The sequence below is a fragment of the Aspergillus karnatakaensis genome (assembly GCF_047715665.1).
Source record: "Aspergillus karnatakaensis strain CBS 102800 unplaced genomic scaffold BJY04scaffold_73, whole genome shotgun sequence".
NCBI lineage: Eukaryota > Fungi > Ascomycota > Eurotiomycetes > Eurotiales > Aspergillaceae > Aspergillus > Aspergillus karnatakaensis.
The window spans coordinates 38,527-57,913 of record NW_027395785.1 but is presented as its reverse complement, the minus strand read 5'-3'; the positions used below and the strand labels follow the sequence as shown (position 1 = coordinate 57,913).

At 50.2% G+C, this 19,387-nt stretch overlaps 7 protein-coding genes across 7 annotated transcripts; 4 read left to right on the top strand and 3 right to left on the bottom strand.

Annotated features, from left to right (window-relative positions):
* Positions 1-1,171: 1,171 nt before the first annotated feature.
* Positions 1,172-3,263, bottom strand: BJY04DRAFT_149151 (uncharacterized protein). The gene is made up of 4 exons (XM_073708851.1): positions 2,672-3,263; positions 1,813-2,617; positions 1,635-1,758; positions 1,172-1,578 (listed from the first exon to the last, which is right to left on the bottom strand). The coding sequence occupies exons 1-4, from the start codon at positions 2,795-2,797 to the stop codon at positions 1,473-1,475; spliced, it is 1,161 nt and encodes a 386-aa protein (XP_073565806.1). The 5' UTR covers positions 2,798-3,263; the 3' UTR covers positions 1,172-1,472.
* Positions 3,264-3,817: 554 nt separating this feature from the next.
* On the top strand, positions 3,818-4,656 carry BJY04DRAFT_149227 (uncharacterized protein). The gene is made up of 3 exons (XM_073708852.1): positions 3,818-3,884; positions 3,946-4,397; positions 4,452-4,656. The coding sequence occupies exons 2-3, from the start codon at positions 4,020-4,022 to the stop codon at positions 4,494-4,496; spliced, it is 423 nt and encodes a 140-aa protein (XP_073565805.1). The 5' UTR covers positions 3,818-3,884; positions 3,946-4,019; the 3' UTR covers positions 4,497-4,656.
* A 2,131-nt stretch (positions 4,657-6,787) lies between these two features.
* Positions 6,788-8,378, top strand: BJY04DRAFT_223475 (MFS transporter; the record flags this gene model as incomplete). The annotated part of the gene is made up of 2 exons (XM_073717698.1): positions 6,788-7,406; positions 7,462-8,378. The coding sequence occupies 2 exons, from the start codon at positions 6,788-6,790 to the stop codon at positions 8,376-8,378; spliced, it is 1,536 nt and encodes a 511-aa protein (XP_073565804.1).
* Positions 8,379-9,144: 766 nt separating this feature from the next.
* On the bottom strand, positions 9,145-9,822 carry BJY04DRAFT_223474 (PaaI family thioesterase; the record flags this gene model as incomplete). Its single annotated transcript, XM_073717697.1, has 2 exons — positions 9,145-9,174; positions 9,235-9,822. 2 exons carry the CDS (start codon positions 9,820-9,822, stop codon positions 9,145-9,147), a joined length of 618 nt encoding a protein of 205 aa, XP_073565803.1.
* Positions 9,823-9,872: 50 nt separating this feature from the next.
* Positions 9,873-12,026, bottom strand: BJY04DRAFT_232012 (5'-methylthioadenosine/S-adenosylhomocysteine nucleosidase; the record flags this gene model as incomplete). Its single annotated transcript, XM_073719674.1, has 1 exon — positions 9,873-12,026. The coding sequence occupies one exon, from the start codon at positions 12,024-12,026 to the stop codon at positions 10,191-10,193; it is 1,836 nt and encodes a 611-aa protein (XP_073565802.1). The 3' UTR covers positions 9,873-10,190.
* A 2,720-nt stretch (positions 12,027-14,746) lies between these two features.
* On the top strand, positions 14,747-15,154 carry BJY04DRAFT_200697 (uncharacterized protein; the record flags this gene model as incomplete). Its single annotated transcript, XM_073712974.1, has 1 exon — positions 14,747-15,154. A coding segment is annotated over exon 1 (247 nt), but the record flags the coding sequence as incomplete, so codon positions are not given.
* A 637-nt stretch (positions 15,155-15,791) lies between these two features.
* Positions 15,792-17,985, top strand: BJY04DRAFT_210883 (uncharacterized protein; the record flags this gene model as incomplete). The annotated part of the gene is made up of 6 exons (XM_073714321.1): positions 15,792-15,980; positions 16,078-16,177; positions 16,253-16,873; positions 16,967-17,037; positions 17,102-17,847; positions 17,955-17,985. 6 exons carry the CDS (start codon positions 15,792-15,794, stop codon positions 17,983-17,985), a joined length of 1,758 nt encoding a protein of 585 aa, XP_073565800.1.
* Positions 17,986-19,387: the final 1,402 nt, after the last annotated feature.

Genomic DNA, 19,387 nt, shown 5'->3' with positions numbered 1-19,387 from the left:
TTCCCAGACGCAGGATTATATTGCGCTGAGGCTGGCTCTTTATTCCATCTTCATGCTGTTGAGAAGTGATAGCTGCTCAAGATTCATCCATAATATGATCGGACAAAGGCATGGTGTACCAACAGCAGACACACTAGCAGGAAAAGGAGGTTGAACTCCTTTTGCATACTTACTACAGTCAGGAATACGCTCATTGTCTGCGCGTTATCATGGACTCGTCCTGTTTGCGAAGGAACGGAGGGTCTCCGGGCCATTCTAAAGCTTAACAACTATTCTTATCATCCTATATGTACCTAGATCGTCAGTTCGTTTCATCCCTTTTAAAATCCTTATTCAACAGTACTCAAGCATGAAAGGTCGAACTAAAATTGGATGGCACCGTCAAAGCGTTGATTCAACCCAAACATTCCCTCCAGGTGACATCATGTCAAGCAACCGCCTCGTTATTCTTACAAGCGCCGTCCCCGTCGGCGGCGAACGATTAAGAACGTTTTCAATTCGCATCTCTCCTTGATCATCCTCGCTGTCAATGTGAATAGCATCTTGACCCATGTGTAATCCTGGTGGGCTCAATCTCGATCCCGAGACCGGATCGAAACTGGAGCCGGAGCCGGAATTGGAATTTGAGCTCGTGGGCATGTTCAAAGAAATTAGTTCCCTGAAGACCGAATTGAGCATATCGCGTAGACGGTCCGCAGCCACGTCGCGTCGGCTACAGAAGGCGAGCACGGCAAGACAGGTCTCCACATGCAGGGAGATATCAGTCCTAACGAATGTTGCAGGGCTTTCCACTGCAAAGCGTTCGCAGTGTGTGAGGAGAAGGACGACGCAGGCGTCGAAGACCGAGCGACTTCCAAGTAGGTCAACTTAGCTATTTCACGATTCTCTACGAGGATCGGGGCAAAGAAAGAAAGGGGCACGCAGGTAGGGAGAGATGAAGTACATACATAGCAAGCCAGCACCTCGTCATAATTGCGTTCTCGTTATACAACAGGGCAACAATTCTCGCCAACTGGACGGCATAATCCGAGTGCATTTCCGAGACGAGTCTCGGAACTTGCCCAAACAATCCAGCCAAGAATCCCTCGTCCCCTTCAGCACCAGATTCATAGCTCGCCTTGAGCAACTGACAATACAGTTGCAGCCGCATATCCATGTAAAGCATGTGCATGAGATAGAGTGCTCGCTCCTGGAGGACGCTTAATCTTTGCGCTGGGGACGGGCCGCTACCACTGATGGAGAGTGCGGCGAGCTGCAGATCGGGAGGGAGGGACTGATGCCAGGTGTCGAGGCGCATGGAGAGCATATCGGCGTGACGCCAGTAGTTTGTTGTCCCGTACGTGGAGATTTGATCTTGGATTCCGGAGGCCAGCAAGGTGAGTTTTGTCATGTGGGATTGGATAAGACGTGTCGTGAGGGCAGAAGCATTCTCCGTTTGGTTGATAGGAATGGTGTAGTGTACCTGGCCTTGATTAGAATAGCCATCTTGGGCTTGAGTGATAGTAAAAAGGGAGATATACCAGGTCAATTTCACTCTTGTTCAGACAGTTGCGGTAGCCTAGGGAGAAGGAGAGCCATCTATACGATTAGTTCTCAAGTACTCGTCGAAGCGGGTGTCGTGCGGTGCGGCCTACCCTTCAAGAAAAAGTAATGTTTGCAGCGTCCTCCTATGTTCATCTTCCTCGCTGCCCGTAGAAGCGGTCCTCTGTCTCTGAAGATTTGCAACCATTTTCCCTCTAGCAAGATTCAACGCAGATACTGGAGTCTGTTAGACCATAGCATGCATCAGTCGAAGGATAGACATGGACTCACTTATTAGAAGCCTCGCAATCGAGCACTTCTCCATCACCATGCTCATGCAAAGACAAATAAAAATTCTCATTCCCTGAATCCCGTCTGCCTCGATCGCCTCGTGTAAGCTGGTAGACGCCATGAAGAAGTAAGTGGCTCGAGCCTCGTCTGGAATATCATCAACCTTGTAATGACTGCCTATCGCGGCGAGGGCACAGAGCTCGCAGATATCCTGCAAAGAGGCGATATTACTGTCGTAGACCTTATTAAGTAATTGCGTCGACTTCTCCTCTGTCGTGACGTAAAAAAGGGTCGCGGCGCATTGGAAGAATGCGCCTAGTGCTTGCCGAGTGACATGTTTCTCAGGGAGCTTATGCCGCTGGTCCGTCTGCACTCGTCTATAAGGCAGTCTCAGCGAGCCGCATACTGGACGTGTAGCGGTAGCAACATAGAACATATGCTGAAGGTCTGCTTCTGATGTCGACTGATGCGTGGCATGATTTCCGCAAGCGGCTTCGCCCGATGGCGCTATTGACGCACTGGTCTCCAACCGAGGGCGCTCTGGCAAGGCCTGCTGCGCCGCGGCCTGTGGTTCCTGCCGCTGCACAGCGTCCAGCGACTGATCAATGAACGCATTTGGCTGTTGGACAGCGCCATCCGCGCGGTTAACGCTCAACTGCTGCACAACCTGCTCGAGGTACGCGTTCCGCTCCTCTAGCGCCTTAATCTGCGCCTTGAAGCGTTCCTTCTTCCGGCCGTCGGTGTGCGAGTACTCGCACGGTATCTGGGAAGCGTAACAACTTGCGCAGGGCGTCGCGCCGTTGCACTTTGTGAATGGATTAGTACGTCTACAATTGACAGATTCGAGCCAAACACCTACACGCCTTCGCGACAACCGACACTTATCGCAGGCCTGCGTCGACTTTGTGATGCGACTTATACCCTTGCTTGGGATGGATACCGGGGGTGGTGGGCCTCTGGGCGCGAGGTATTGGTGTCTGCTCATCTTTTCCCTCTTCTCTTGACGCAAGTCCCAGTGAATATGATGCAGAAGAATGCCGAAGATAATTCTTTCTCTGCTTAAACTAACCAGCCGCTGTTTGAAGACTCGCTGAAGTATGAATCGACTCGCCACATCGTCAAATAGTCACCTCATCGACAGCCTGAGAATTAAAATTCCTCGATGGGGGAAGATTTTACCACCCCTTGAAATCGCCTGACAAAATCATTTAGAAGTGTGGCCAAAGAAAAAGAAAAACCCCTCCTACGTGTCCAGTAGCACAATTCTGCAGCCGATGATGATGATGGAAGCCACTGATATCATTGAGCTGCTCTTCGGCCAGTCAGCCTAATTTATCATATGTTAAGTACTTTTTAGAGAAAAAAAGAAAAGAAAAAAGCCCGCTGTTTCTTTTCCTCCTTTTTAAGATTAAATAACACCCCCCGCTTTGATTATTCTAGCCCAGGAACCCTGAAATTATACATAATATCAGGCTTAAAAATAGAGTTCACTTACTTGAAATAAAAAATGCTGAAATCCATGTGTGCGTAAAATTTATGCGGAAAGGACACAGCTTGTGATGTTCTACTGTATGCTACTGTCATGAAAATGAGCAAGGCGATTATAGACGAGATCGAGACGGTCACCGATCAGCTTCGACAGGATCAATCAACTAAATACTTCAACAGCTTCAGCAGCTTTGGCCAGTCACTAACCCCGTACTTTGACGTGGTGAGCATCCTTGTCAAGACCAATCCAAAATACGCAGGGCCTGTCTGGGGAACCTTGAGACTATTGTTCCAGGTTGCTTGCACCCATTACCCCATCCTGACTACCAGCCGCAACCAACGATCAGCTGAGCTTCAGTTACACGAAGTATCTTGAGAAACTGTCATACATGTTTGACGAGATGGTCAGAAACTTGCCTGTCTACGAAGCATTTGTAGCGCTGCGGAGCGCGGTAAGAGAACAAAAGAAGGAATTTCTTTCCACTTCGACTCGCCCATTCGTTGGTCGACATTTATGTTTGATGTGATGCGATTTGGCTATTAAGGCTATTGAGCACTGCGGCTCTTTGATGGAAAATGTAAAGGTCTGAATATTTTCACATCGACAACTGCCTGTTGTTGCGTGCTCATCAAATATATGATTAGACCGGCTTCGGTTCAAATATAGTCTCATCGGTCGCCTTGCCTGGAAGCCGTTCGACAAGGAGTTTGTGGATATCATGAAACGATTTGAAACACACAAAGAATTGTTCGAGTTCGAAGCAAATTTCACAATAAACCACGAGGCGCTGAGGTTTTATAAACAATACGACGAGGCCGTGAAACGGCAAAAGGATACGGACGAGTTGGCGAAAAAGGAACAAGAGGCGACCACGAAGGCTAGGGAAGAGTCGAGATTACGGCGCTCTGTGAGTTTGAACCTGACTCTTCCTTTGCTGAATCTCGATGAGAACCTAAATTGGGTAAATCCACCTCTATGGCAGGAGCGGTACGAGGAAGTATCCAACGCAAGGATAGTGGTACAGGGGAATGGATTCTACGCGAAGAAGCATACCTCTCATGGTGCAAGGGCAACAAGCCGATACTCTAGATCCAAGGTAGGTTGTTCGCACCTACCCTGACTAAACTCTCCGCTGAGAACAGCTCAACAGGGAAACCTGGTTTCGGAAAAAGCACGCTTTGCCCCATCGTCATAAATGACCGAGTTGTGATGAGTGGTAAAAGTGGCATGGTCTGTTATTTTTTTCTTCGATAAACAGAGAGTTCATAACAAGGGGGAATTCGCTTTTCGGTCCCTGCTGGCCCAGCTTCTCGGTCGTCACCGCGAGGCCCCAAGGCAATCGATGTTGTCTCTACTATGTTCGACCACAGAACGCCTGGCCAGAGGGCTGCCACTCAGAGGGAAGCGCAGGAGGCTCTACAACTGCTTCTGGCTCAATTCTTGGCTCGATAATGGTGGTCGATGGTGTTGACGAATGCATCGACCCTCAGGGCTTCCTGCAGGAGCCGGATGATACCACCAAGGACTTTTCTAACTATACTCTTGCATACTTCACTCGACCTTCGGTTCCCTTATTGGAGTCACTGTGTGATAAGGTCTGCCTGCTGAGTCTGAAACAGGGCCAAAACTTTCATGATATGGCTCGGCTTTACCGACCACGACTTGAATCCTGGATGCAGAAAGGGTTGTTGCCACCCTTATCTAATATCGAATAACGACTAAACGGCATTTTAGAGAAAGGAAATGGCATTTTCCTGCGGGCAAGGCTCTTAATTACCTTCCTCGAGTCGTGGGTTATCGATCCGTCAAAGGCTAGATGCTTTGAATAATTTGAATCGACTCGAAGGTTTTGATTGTCTTTTCCAAGAGATCGAGTCAAGTATCGTGGAAGAGGAATCGAAAGCCGATCTGATAAATATTCGAAGAGCCTTCCAATGGGTGCTAGGCGCGACATACCCGCTGTCGGTTGAGGCGCTCCATCTGGCAGCGGTGACGCCACTAGATGGCCCGGTGACTGTACTGGATATTGTGCCAGGCTATGGAGACTCGATAGGACCTATCCGTGCCTCCCAAAAAAAGACAGAAATACATAAAATCTAGACGTATTTTTTACTAGTATCCTGCAAATAGCCATGGAGGGAGCACAAGGCATTGAAAAAGCGATATAAAACGCACAGGGACAAAATAACAGTCAGCAATTCTAGAAAGCCCCACGCGCCATTCCAAGCAGGCCGTAATAGCCATCAGCTCCCCAATCACAAGGCGCTCCTGCGGTTCCATATATATAAGGAGCTGAAACGAGAAATGTGGCAGACGGCGTTCATTTGGTTGCCGTTCAGCATGAGCAACCCGCATATACGGGCGCCTGGGTACGAAACCGGAATGATGAAGATTTGCTTTTTTGTTATGCCTTTTGAATCGGAATAATTAGTTGGGGTGTCCTTATATTTCTTTCTGGCTGGCACAGGTTAGTTATCCAGTGACTTACTCGTAGTTGACCCATGGTTCATTCTTGGGATCGGTTGATAGAAGAGACGAGGTTGCTCATTTTTGGCACCAGTCTTAATCTCAAGAGAAGGCACTCGAATAGCTAGATCCTCAAGCCGGCTATCACTGAGCACAATATCGGTGGCGTCGTCAAAGGCGTGATAAATGTCAATGAGATTGCGGCCGATGAGCGCGGCCCTTGATAAGCTCTGACGGTCTGCTGAAAAAAATATTTTGATCTTTATTGTCATTCATGGTGGTTTCAAAGGTCCTTCTAGTTGATAAAGAAATCGACTGAGGTGGATTGTGTGGGTGAGTTGAAGAGGAGGAGTGAGGTGAAAATAATTATGAGCGCCGAGCCAATGAAACCTTGGAACCCTGTACCAAGGTACTGTTTCCTCCTTTGATGACTGTTAATTCCCCTTACTAGCTTTGAGGCTATGGCCATTTGAGAAACGATCCAGATAGTGGCATACGTCGTCACGAATCAAGGTCCATCGTCAAAAGGTTAAGGCCAAGGGAAAAGGGTGACATTACAAATGGATGGGTAGATAGAAGAGGTATGGAGATATCTGAAAAGATGCAAGCTTCTTACAGTTGCTTACCGCTCTCACCGTGTCTCTTTCATGCAGCTCCAACAACCCTTCATGCCTATAAGCTCCATCAGGGTCTTTGTTCCCATTAATACCTCTTCGTAACATAGAGGAGCATGTTGAGCAATTTAATCAAAGTGCCGCTTATATGTGAGACTAGTGAATCAGCTAGGCAGAAGACCCCAAAACTAGGTTCCGGGCAACAGCAACAGTAAGATCCGAGTCGGACGATGCGGGTGAGTCACGCAATGCTACATCGCTTGCTTATCAGATCCTGGGGAACCGCGCCATCCGGCTTATCTGATGCCCCACCCGTACAGTACTTAAAGCTTAACCGCCCCCAAGCGTTTCCTCATGTCTCTCAACATTCAGTCTTGCGATCGTTGGGATTATTATTTCTATTAGCATGACGATAAGTTCTCACCAGCGCGAAGGCCACGATGCTATCACCCCCATCCCCGCCGCCGTCCCAGCCCGAGATCTAGAACTAGTTCCCATCCCCCTCCAACCGACCAAAAACAAAGGCACCGACCCGTTCCTCGTCGCATTCAATACCCCGCACGACCCTCTCAACCCAAGAGACTGGCCCACAAGCCGCAAATGGGCCGTCACGGACGTTCTCTCCGCAACGGGATTCAACCGCATTATGGTTTCAACCATCATGGCGCCGGCACTCTCGACGATCGCGAAAGAATTCGACATGAATTCCGCCGAATCGGCTATGGCACTGTCTATCTATCTACTTGCCACTGCGTTTGGCCCACTGGTGATTGGACCGCTGTCGGAGGTTTACGGAAGGAAGCCGATCCTCCATGCGTCGAACATCTGGTTCTTGGTCTGGAACATGGTCTGCGGGTTTGCGAATAGTAAAGAGGTACTCATCGCTTCGAGGTTCCTCGCTGGGTTTGGAGCGAGCGCAATCTACGCCCTTGCGAGCGGGGTTCTGGGCGATGTCTGGCGTCCTGAGCAACGAGGCCGGTCATTGGGTGTCTACCTGCTCATTCCGTTACTCGGTGCTGCCGTTGGTAAGGGTTACCCTCATCTACTTTATCAACAAGAAAACATACTAACAAGCCAAAGGCCCCATAATCGGCGGTTTTATGGCGGCCCGCACAACCTGGCGCTGGATGTTCTGGGCAACATCCATCTTCCAAGCCGCCATGATCCTCGTCTCCGCCACCGTCTTCAAAGAAACCTATGAGCCAGCCATCCTGCGCGCCCGCGCAAAGCAGCTCCGTCGCGAAACCAACGACGCCCGCTACCACACAGCCGACGAGCATCCCCAGGGCCTCAAATCCGCCATCGCTACCATTAGTCGCGCACTTACCCGTCCACTCCGCCTCCTCGCCTTCCACCCTATCATCCAAATAACAGCAGTCCTCGAAGCCCTCTCTTACGGAACACTATACATCGTCCTCTCAACCTTCAGCGACCTCTGGGTAAAACAGTACAACCAATCCGTCGAGATCAGCGGCCTGCACTACATCGCCTGCGCCGGCGGCGAGGTAATCGGGAGCCAGATCTGCGCGAGGGTCATGGATGGGTATTACCGGCGCCGCCAGACCCTGTCTTCTACCTCCCCAAATCCCATGATACCGGAACACCGCCTCCCCCCTCTCATCCCGGGAACGCTCCTCGCCCCGCTCGGGCTTATCCTGTACGGCTTCACGGCGCAAGCCAAACTCCACTGGGCGATCGTCGACGCGGGGATGGTTATTGCCATGGCTGGGATGCAGTGGGCGGGCATGCCGATCCAGGCGTATGTGATCGATGCGTACCCGAGTCATGTGAGCAGCGCGACGGCAGCGACGCAGTTCCTGCGGAGTTTGACGGCGTTCTTGTTCCCGCTTTTCGCGCCGCGGATGTATGAGGTTATGGGGTATGGGTGGGGGAATGGGTTTGTTGCCGGGGTGGGGATGTTGTTTGGGGTCTTGGGGCCGCTGGTGCTGTGGGTTTGGGGGGAGGGGTTGAGGGGGAGGGCGGGGAGGATCTTGTGAGTGCGGTACAGTGGAGTTTGAGGGGGGATATGTCGGGTAGGGGTAAAGGTTGGGTGTTGAAGTTACAGTATGATGTTGTCAAATGGAGGAGATGGGTATACTGTTTGAGGCGGTTGATGTACCTGCCTAAGGCGCATGTAAGGATTAGGGTTTCTCAGCAGGCATCATTGTAGCAATTTCAAGGACTCTTGCTATATCGGCGCTGTCAATATCATATATTGATACAGCTGTTAGGGAGTTGGTGGCGTCTGTCTTCAGAAACAAGGACTGAACTACCGAACACAGGTACAGATAAACCCCTCGAGCCGTAGTTCCAAGGTTCCCTCACCAACGGCGACCAAGATCAGAATCCCAGCGAGGCAGGCGCAATGGACAAGACTTGGATGCTCCTTCCTTTTCGCCCGCGTAAAGCCCTACCTTCCTGTTCTGACAAACCACTTTTATGCGGCAGGTGTGATGGACGTGGGTTGCACCTTCCTGCTCGTCCACCACATCGTGCCTTCCTTTTAGAGAGCTACAGCTCCTTCTGAGGCAAGTGCAATGGACCTACCGCGATGGTTGTCAGGTTCCTTCCTCGCGAGCTTAAACTATCAGTTAGTACCTGGGAATCTGTTCCGTTCTACAAGGGCTCTGGTGCCACTCTTTCTGCACTGATTGCTGAGATTTGAGTCTCTGGAGATTCTAGGGCTGTATCTAAGTTCTATACGCGTCGAGCGCAACTAAAGGACTCAAGTCCGCGGGCCGAAAAGCATCCCTCCCCGAATACTCAAGCAGCCTTGTAAATGCTCCTCAGCCCCTAGAATATAATTAGCACTCTCTCTAAATTATACTAAAAGTCAGTTGAACTAGAACTCACTGTGATATCCCTCGGCTCAATGAACAGCGCTGTCGCCTCCGCAACCAGTGTCGACTCTGCATCTTCATCACCAACAACAATCCGCTTCATCCACCCCCTCCCCCAAACCTTCCTCCCCTCAGCCCTTTCCACCTCCGCGGTCAACACAAAAACCCCCTCTGCAAGCGCCGGCGCCCGATAATCCACATTCAAATTCGCCGTAACCCCAATCTTATTCGGTAGCGATGCAAAACAGCACCGTGCGAGTCCCTCATCGAATAACGTTGCGAGGAGTCCGCCATGGATTATGCCGGGGTGGCCGCAGACTTTGCTGCCCAGATGGAGGATCATGGTTAGTTTGTTTTCGGTAAAGTTCGTGAAGATATATGGTGGTGTGGTGATTTTTGAGGGGCCGGAGAGGGGGCCGGCCATTAGGTTTATGCTTCGTTGGGAGGGCGGCAGGTCGGCGTGGGGGCGGGTTAGGGTGTAGTTTGGGTTTTGGAGGAGGGAGATTGTGAGGGGGTGGAATTGGATTATTTCGTCAATTGTTTGTTCTGGTGTGGTTGGTGCGCCAGAGGCAGTTTCAGGGTTTATTGGTGGTAGTATCATGGTCAAAATAAAGGTGCTGAAAGTCTTTAAACATTGAAGATCGAAGGGGTAGGGAGTGAGGTATTTATGGGGGAGAATAACCTCGGGAGTACGGTAACTTAGGGTTCCAGCCCGAGGATCGGCCCGTGCAAGAAGAGGCTCCGTCGATCCGAGAATGGCAACCACGAACCCGCGAGGAGTTGAAACAATTTAAGCTTATTTGAGCCTCACTTGTCTTGTTGGCCAGGGCTTTTGCCCTTAATGATCCGGCACTTGTCCCGTCTCGATTCTGTTGCGTATACAGTTCGTCATCAAGGATTCCACCCATGCTATAGACCACAAAACATTTTGATTGGCATCATCCTTTCGAATTCAAGTCCAATGGGTAATCATGCCCACGAAGCTCTAGGCGTTATCTCAACCTGTCGCACGGGCGTCATGAGCAGAAACTCCTTGGCATACGCCGCAGCAGTTGCCGCAGCGTAGGGCTGCCAGTCATCATTCTTGTGAGAATCGGCGTAATCGCTGATACCACGGATAATGAGGCATGGGAAGCTATCCATCAACCCTGCTGCCTCCATCTCAAAACACAGTATGCCGTGCTCTCTGGCGATACGATCTCGGGTTCCGGCGTGCTTGATGACCTGGTTTCCTGAAGCGATAACACCGTAGTGGACCTTTGGACTGGTTTGGGGGCGAGGCTCTCGAGTAAGAGTCTGATCCAATTCACAGCCATTGCAGGAAGAGCTTGGTTCGTCGTGTTCGTACTCAGGTCTGAACAGGCTGTCACGCCCCGGACGGCAGGCATTTGCGAGTGCAGGGTACTTGGTCCTCATTCCATCTAAATGACTCTCAATGTGATTGGTACCGAGGATATGCTCGGCCTGTAACCTGGCAATTGTTGTTAAAAGAACCTGTGGAGGCTTGTTTAGAGCTCCGGTTTGTTCGAACCTGCCACCCGCCACCGTTTTTCCGTAGTCGTACTGCAAGGCTCCTCCAAGCCTTCCGGTGGGTTTGCTGACAACAATATCCCCGAGTCGAATATCGTTCTTATTTGATGGGACACCGCCTCCAATTCCTACCATCAAGCTAAATCGTACGTGTGGAAAAGTAGTTGTCATTTGGATTGCCACGGTTGCTGCAGAGGTAGGTCCAGCTACACCAGCGGGAAGGCAGGAAATCACTATGTTATGCGGTCCAATACTTCCGAGCGTGTAACTGTTGCTATCATTGATAGTACTCGGTAAGGGCTCGTGGACATCATCAAGCATTCCTCTCGCAGCTGCCAGTTCAATGGGAAGAGCACAGATCCAACCAATCGTGTATCTCTCATGCAATACTTGCTTTGTCTGAGTCTGTGGTGGTGACAATGAGGCCTGGCCGTGGACTCGCGGTCTCTTTGTGGGCTGGCTCCGCTCCTCTGAAAGCTTTTCAGTCACTGATCTCTTGAGCGAACGAGAGCTTGGATGAATATTCTGTAGAATCAAAGCTGTCATGTCACTGTTCAAGCGATCTGCGATAGTATCTAGTGGCGTCAACTCTTTCGCCGATGGTGAGACTCGGATAGAGACGCTTTTTGTCGAAGATTGAGCGGTTGAGGGGAACCTGAACCAGCCCCGATTTCCCCGAAGCTCTCCTTCTATGCGAACTGTAACAAGGAAAGGGTCTGAGTCGTGCCGAAGGACGAGCCCAACCTTCACTTTGTCGTGATGCAAAAGTGCTCGATTTGAAGGATGTCCTTCTTTTATTATCCATTCAACACGACGATGTAGTCCGCTTTCATCGCCTTCCACGGGCCAGGTATACGCACGCAAAGACCATTGGTCATCAGTATCGTACCCCTCTGGCGAATTGAGCTCATCAAACTGGCCTCTGGTAATATCCCTAGGACCATAGTAATCCGTGACGACGGGCCCAGGACTGGAGCGACATAATGACTGCACATGAGACGGCTTTGTCTCTGTAAAGGTAATCTCAACACTAGCATTAGCGAGCTTGCATTCGTTTAACTGCTTGAACTGGAATTGAAGGTACAACAACCAAGCAGGCACCCCCGGAACATCTCCAAGAAAACCCCATTTCGAGTCGGGGAGGAAGGAACAGTCAATTTTTATTCCTCCTATTTGTCGAAGTCCCAGGCTTTGTCTGTGCGTATCCCAGAGGTCTCGATAAGCTTGGTCCGGCGGTGACTGTTCGGACAGTACTTTCGAGTAGCGACTCCACATAGTAAAGCTCAAGAATTAATGTGCATCAAGATATCCATACACACTACCAAACCAGCATTATGAAGTGCGATTATCTCGAGATGGGATCCCTCGAGGTTGATCCTCTTTGGGACGCGAGGGCGGTTTCTACCTGTTGGGGGAATCTGGAAAGTTATCGTGACTTCCAGCCTCGAGTCGAAGTGGTCTTTTTTGAACGGGAAATGCGACTCAGGACCGAGGCCGATGTTTGCTTCAAAGCCCCAGCCTTTAGCGCAATGATACGTGGCCTACTGCCTATGGATAATCCTCGCCTTCCCCGCCCGCCAACAACCTCCCAACCTATATCTTTGTTTTTTATTACCTACCCGGGCGCAGTCAAGGACTGTCTTTGCAGAACCTTTGGCCTCAATCTGAAATAGCTACGGAGTACTAATACTTTCAAGAGACTTCCCGGATGATACCAGTCTACAACTCATTTGTTGTTGCTATCTTGTAGTCTGTGCATAGACTATTTGACACCTAGCTGTTGGCTCGTTGGCAAATGGTGTTAGCACGCAATGTCCTCACAAGACGCAGTTTACAGTGAGGTGCTACATGGGGCCACAACAGTGCCTTTGGAGTTGACTCTGGAAGAAGATGTGGAAAAGGAGATTCAACACTTCGTCATGTTGTCTCGCATGGGCCAATATCTGGAGGCTGACACATTCTTTAACAATGTCCTCGAGAAGTACCAACTATTAACGCCCGTCATCGTGGAGTATACCGACATGCTACTGGAACAAGGCCGCTATGAACGAGCTGCAGAGTTCTTGGATGATAGTCTGGCGAAGGACGAATATACCTATGGTGTTCACGAAAGGCAACTATTAATATTGCTTCGGTCTCTTGCGACTATCTACTCGAAGGGAGCCCTCAGGTCGGCTTTACTCGAAGCCAAACGTGCTTGGGAGTTCCTAGAGCTTGAGAGTGTGGACATTTTTGATGGCTGTTTCACCGAAGTGAAGGCTAGTTCTTTGTCCCTAAAGTAGCGATTGAGTCGCTGATGGCTAATCATGACTAGATTCATATAGTCGAGATCTACGTCAGTATTACCGCGATAGGCTACATGACATCACAATGGGTAGACGAAACTTGGATGCGCTGTCCCTCAGTGTCGCGAGCAGCTACCCGAGGAAGAAATGGCTTTATTCAGTGGTTTTGCATCCTAAAGGAGCATGGTCTCCTCTGGGAGGCTTCCAGGATACTACAGGCTCTCCAGCCTCTTATGAGTAGCCTACAAGAGACAGACTTGCGAGAGCTCTTGCAAGAGATTGCCGAGGAAGATTGTCAGCCATCAGCACTATCTGATCCTGATGTATGCGCCTATTCGATGATTTCCCTATATCAAGCACAATTCCTCTTGAATGCATCTCTCGTGGCCAAGGTAATCACCCAGGACGAATATGCGGCAGAACATATCTACGAGCTCGGCATGAAAAAGCTCGAGCTGGCGGATCAAGCCTGGAGCATGCTGTGCAAGAACCAGAGCTCCGCATCTTTGAATCTATTCCTAGCCTTTGAGAAAATCTGCTACGCAGCTGTTGAAGTCGGCCTGTCACCGGTATCTTCGAGTACCGATGTCCAGGTCAATCTATCAATTCTACTATCTGAGGCAGAGCTTCGTCAGGACGTTAAGGCTCAGGTGCTCAGCCGCCTTTATATTCTTCTGCATACTGGTGGTGCCAACACAGACTGGTGTGATCTGTATAGCATGTTTGAAATGCAGTTGGTCGACTGCGGCAATTTTCTCGATTATGTGCATACTTGGGTGCTATTTACTGCTTGGGCGGTTGATCCTCAACTAGCCTTTCTACCGTTTGAGCGTCCGGCTCGAAGCTCGAGTATGGCCCTTCAGACGAGCACTCTTTTCCTAGCTGTACATCCTGCACAGACTCCATTGAACGAGAAATGGGGTCATCTTCTTCTCAAACGTAAACCAGACACTCAATTGATCAAGTTCAGTGAAGATGAAAGGCTGTCGTTCGATATATCTGAGCCGAGCTACCTGTTACTCTTTGATATTCCGGGATATCGCTTAATGCAAGAATGGGCTTACAGAATGTTACGACAGAAATTACTTGCTACCAGCCCACAAATTGGATTTCCGCAAATTGTGGGCATTCACTGGGCCCAGACACTACCACTTATCACACATCTCAAGCATTTGGCTATCTCGGAGAATTCTGCAATCAGCAGGGTGACTTCATTTTCGAGTCTCTTCAAGAGCTCAACGTCGGAACAAGAGACAACTCTAACGTCGCTTTCGGGTCAAAGCCAGCGTCAGCCGAGTAAAGAGAAAACAGATAATCTTGTCGAGTCAGATCAGGTAGACGGGCGGGAGCCCTTCTATCAGCATCAATGGAATGAACCTGTCAATAGCTTCGGGACAATGTTGGATGATCATCTCGACCTAGACAAGAAAGAGGAGACACTCCGCCAAAACATATTCGACAGGAAACAGTCCCATGGTCCCAACCATACAGCCTATTATGAGGCAGTATATAGGCTTGGCGATTTCTACAGAGAATCGGGCATGCTGCCGGAGGCTGAAGAGCTGTACCAACAGGCACTAGAAGGTTACCGAAGCGCGATAGGTTCTCACCAATTGCCCACCGTACTAATTTACAATAACCTCGGAAGACTCTATTCTTACCAGGGAAGAATGTTGGAGGCAGAGACAATGCTTAGCAAAGCGCTCCGGGGTAAAAGGCAAGTTCTTGGACCCGGCCACGCCTCCACGCAAAATACCATCAACAACCTAGGAGAGGTCTACCACGCACAAGGAAAATACGTCAAGGCCGAGGAAATGTTCCGAGTAGCTCTGTCCGGCAACGAAGAACTTTTTGGCCCTTACCATTCGTCTACGATGAGAGCGGTACGGAGTCTTGAGGCAATGTACCGCAGCGAAGGTCGACTGGAAATGGCGGACAGAATGTCTCAGAGAGCCTCGGAAGCCTCTGACATTCTTATTCGCAGATCGGAGCCTTCATTGAGTCGCTCAGGACTTGACGGAGTTAGGACAAAACGGTTGCTCGAACCGATCATTAAGATAGCTTAATATCGTATACCGGTAGGCGTGGACAAATCGGTGGCACTAGTGATGAGAAGGCAACAAAGCCTCCAAGATATATTCCTAGCCATATTATATACTAGCATTCATACCTCTACCCTAAATTTTGGCTTTAACTGGATAACCCGTTTTAATTCACACCCGAACAGCTGCTCTCCTGCGCTTTCCATACTACTAAGGACCTTGCTTCCTGTTCCCTTCGCTCGTGGTCCCGGATCCATTGAAACCCCCATTAGTAAGAGGAAGAGGGCGCTTGCGATAGTGAACGGCAAGGCTATCTCGTGGACTCGAAAACACGCCAGCCAACGAATGGAGTAGCCCTAACCCATGCCCGGGCCCGCAACGAGGCTGAGCTGCACCGCGCCGTGCCGTGCCGCCGAACTAACTTAACCGCCACCCGATCGATTGGCTATCAGCACTACTTAGCAACACCTCTGTTCAGCTGGACTTCTTCCAAAATTACAAACAAAGCTGGCAGGCTGTTTTCGGGCTGTGGCAGGTGCCTGTGCTGCGTATTCTGCTGTCTCAAAATGATTTAGTGACTACTTCCGTAGTATATATAGGTCGACAGGTCAACGTTTCCTCAAATCTAGACATTTTTCCTCCATGCTCTTCTTTTTGCGCCAAGCAGAACTTTCTCTTAGCGCTCAATACCATATTCTCTCAACAAATCAGACATGTCGCCTACAACCCCCTTTTCCTGCACATCCTGCCAACGACAATTCGTCAGCCAGAATGCACTACAGATGCACCTGACTACCGCCAAAGTCCACATTAAAGCAGGGAATGCAGCTTCTCGAGGCAAGTGTTGCGTCTCTTTTCTGACTCTTTATACCATGCGCGCGTCCAACGTTCAATACGCTAACGTCCAAGTGCCCTCTAGTCCCAAACCCATCCCTAACCCAAACCTCGACCGCAAGCGCACCACAAAATGCAACCCCATCAAAGTCTGAAGTCTTGAAGGTTACATGCCACATTTGCAAGAAGAACTTCCAATCCAAAAATGACCTTCGAAAGCACAAACGCATGTCGCAGAAGCACAAAGCTCGGCTTCTATCGGCTGGTACCCAGAGTGCCAGTAAAAGTGCCGAATCTTCTGCTGCTGCTGCTGCTGCTGCTGCTGCTGGGAAGATGGTAGATGAGTTGAAGAACTTGACTTTGAATACAAATCCTACGTCCTCGGAAGATTCCGTTGGTGGTGTCCTTCTCCCTTCTGCTACTGAATCCTCCTCCCGTGACACAGGGGGTATAAGTCCGTGGTCCGATTCGAGTGTACCGCTGACACCAGCAACACAGTCGACACAGACGCAAAAGCCAAAGAGGAGCAAGAAGAAGCAAGAGAAGGCAGCAGAGGGTAACAAAGGCCAGCCAGAAGTGGCACAGCTACCGGTCGCGCCACCAGGGTTTGTCTTTGAGGGCTATCTGGAGATGTCAATCGTGGAGAAGAATGCTGCGTCCACCAAGTCTGGTTCTACGGTGGCCACGGCTATGACTGAACTTTTATCACCGATCTCAGCAGCAGTGAAGCAAAAAGGGAAAGAAAACGATATTAAAACAGACACAATGACAAAGGCCATTGAGGTTCCAGCTGAACTACAGGACGGCTGGTCATCTGTCCCGTCCTCCGAACGGGAGCATCTCCTTGATGCCCTTCGGCAGCAGTGCCACCTTGTCGAATGTCTTTCCAACGAACGGTACTGGATCCGACAGCCCACAATGTCGGACCTTGATATGAAGGGGAAGTGCACTAATTGCGGAGGTGAGTTCCTATCCTTTCCCTATCTATAACCCAGATCGTCCTCAAGCAAAGGCAACCAATTAGTTAGCTAACCATGCTCCACGGGACCGGCAGTAATCAAAGGGAAACTCGACGATCCCTCTAGTTCAACATGTCGTTTCCACCCATCACGAGCAGCCTTCCAGGTACACAGCCCCGAAAAGTTCATACTGATTATCTGCACGAGTAGGTAAGGCTAACACCCCGCAGAAGGGAATTCTCCGCGGCCGCGGCAAACCCTCCCCCAAAACCCGCTGCCTGAACTGCAACACCTTCGGCGGAAAAGGCTGCATCGAACTCCCCCGGCACGCCTTCATACCACCGGACGCAAAACTCGCCAACATGAAAGAGACGCCCGCTCACAATCCGGCCGCGCGCAAAGCGGTCGTGCTAGACTGCGAGATGGTCAGCGTGCTTGGCACCAATCATCAGGAGACCAGTGAAGTGGTGACACTTAGCGTCGTCGATTTCCTCACGGGCGAAACCATCTTGAATACCTTCGTGGACCCGGGAAAGAGAGTTCTTTCATGGCGGAGCAAGATCAGCGGGGTTACGCCGCCTCTTCTGCTGAAGATGAAGAAAGAGGGACGCGTCCTGCCTGGATGGCGCGCGGCGCGGGATGCGCTGTGGCGGGTAATTGATAGTCAGACTGTGCTTGTGGGACACAGTCTGAATTTTGATCTCGACGTGCTGGGCATGGTTCATACGCGGGTTGTTGACTCGGCGATTCTGACGAGGGATGCTGTTGGTGCTGATTGTCGTCGGTTCTGGGGGCTGAAAAGTCTTGTGCGGGAGTTTATTGGGAGGGAGGTTCAGAGTGGGAAGGGTGGGCATGACGGGCTTGAGGATACGTTTGCTACGAGGGAGGTTGTGCTTTGGTGTTTGAGGAATCCTGGGGAGTTGGAGGGGTGGGCGGCTGTTCAGCGGGAGGGACTGGAGAAGGAGAGAGAGGAAAGGTTGAGAAGGGCTGCGGAGAAAGCCGCGGTGAGGGAGCTTTTGCTTGAGGATGGGTCTGAGGTGTTGGGATTGGATGAGGATGAATTGTGAGGAATGCGTTGCTTAGGATATTTATGTATTTGGCGACTGTTACCTAGTATGGCTCTCCGTTGTTTCTTATGTTGACAGTGTCTCTCTTGTTTCCTTATTGCACTCTCTATGTGGCTTTTGGGTATGTTCATGTGAGTAAGCCATCGATATATTGTAAGCAATTGGCTAGGTTAGCATGAGCAGATACTCTATATGAGTTACCAGCGCTACAGTACGTACTAGGCATAGGGGTCACTAAAGCTGCTGCACTACCCAGTCGCTGTTGCATCGACAGCTACCGCATACTACTAGATTCAAGCAGTTAAGGAGCAATCTCCTCCATCGTTACAGCCGGCCCTAACTCAGGCCCGAGAGTCCGCAACGGGGCCATAATCCAGCGGGACCCCATACATCTCGGCATCCCGCCCTCGCCGAGTCTCGCGAGTATCGGTCGATTTCAAAGCCGATTGCACTCTATAAATCAGGATTGAACTATCAAGTTGAGACTTTGGGAAGAGAAAATAAGTTGCCTCGTTCCTGAATGCGAGTTTAAACGTTATTCAAAGCCTCCGGTTTCCCCCCAATCAGTACACGAAACGGGTGTTCATAATCACAAGAACAAGAACCAGAGCTAGAGATGCGGTGGCTACCCATCCCATCACTAGATAGAGGTCGATCTAAAGCAACTACCTCCTAGCTCTCAACCCGAGACTAGAACCAAAAACCTCACCCTCACCTTCAATCACCCACGCCATATCAACAACCAGAATGCCACCCACAAGCCCCTTCACAATCATTCCTCTCATTGCGTTCTCGCCATTCACCGATACAAATAACGAACACAGCCTCGAAAACCACACTAAACGCGTCAATCGAGCTCAAGAGACACTCGAAAATAAAGGATCACAACTCAGAGCTTCGGGACCAGACCCCGGGCTTCCACATAACCAAGAGAGCCACACAGCGTCTCAGCGGGGGACACATCAAGGATAAAGACTTCAGGGGCGTTAGATGTCTTCTTTCCCCCGATGACTATACGACGACCAAGCCCTTTGACGAGCATCATTGACTGCGGCATGCCCCACATAGATTTATAAGGCCTGGTACCCGTGCTCTTGCTATAGAGGAGGTTGATGATCACTTCTGGAGATGGTTGGTCCCTGTATGGATGGAGACAGGAAAGGGGGACGAGAAAGTGAAAGGGTTTGTTTTGAGCTTTATTGGTTGGGGGTAGTGAAGGCAGAGCAGGATTGTAAGAGTACTTTTCTTCCAAGAGCAGATAAGGGTGTCGCAGTCTTGTAAGATGTGTTCCTTTGAGAGTGTGCTATGATAAGTCCCTAAGACCTCTGGTGAGAGTTGGGGTTATGTTCTGTGTGGATTTGTTGAGGAAGTTCGGCTTGTTCTTGTGAGTTCATAGACCAGAGGAACAATAAATTCATTTACCATGTTTTGAACTGGGACATCACACTC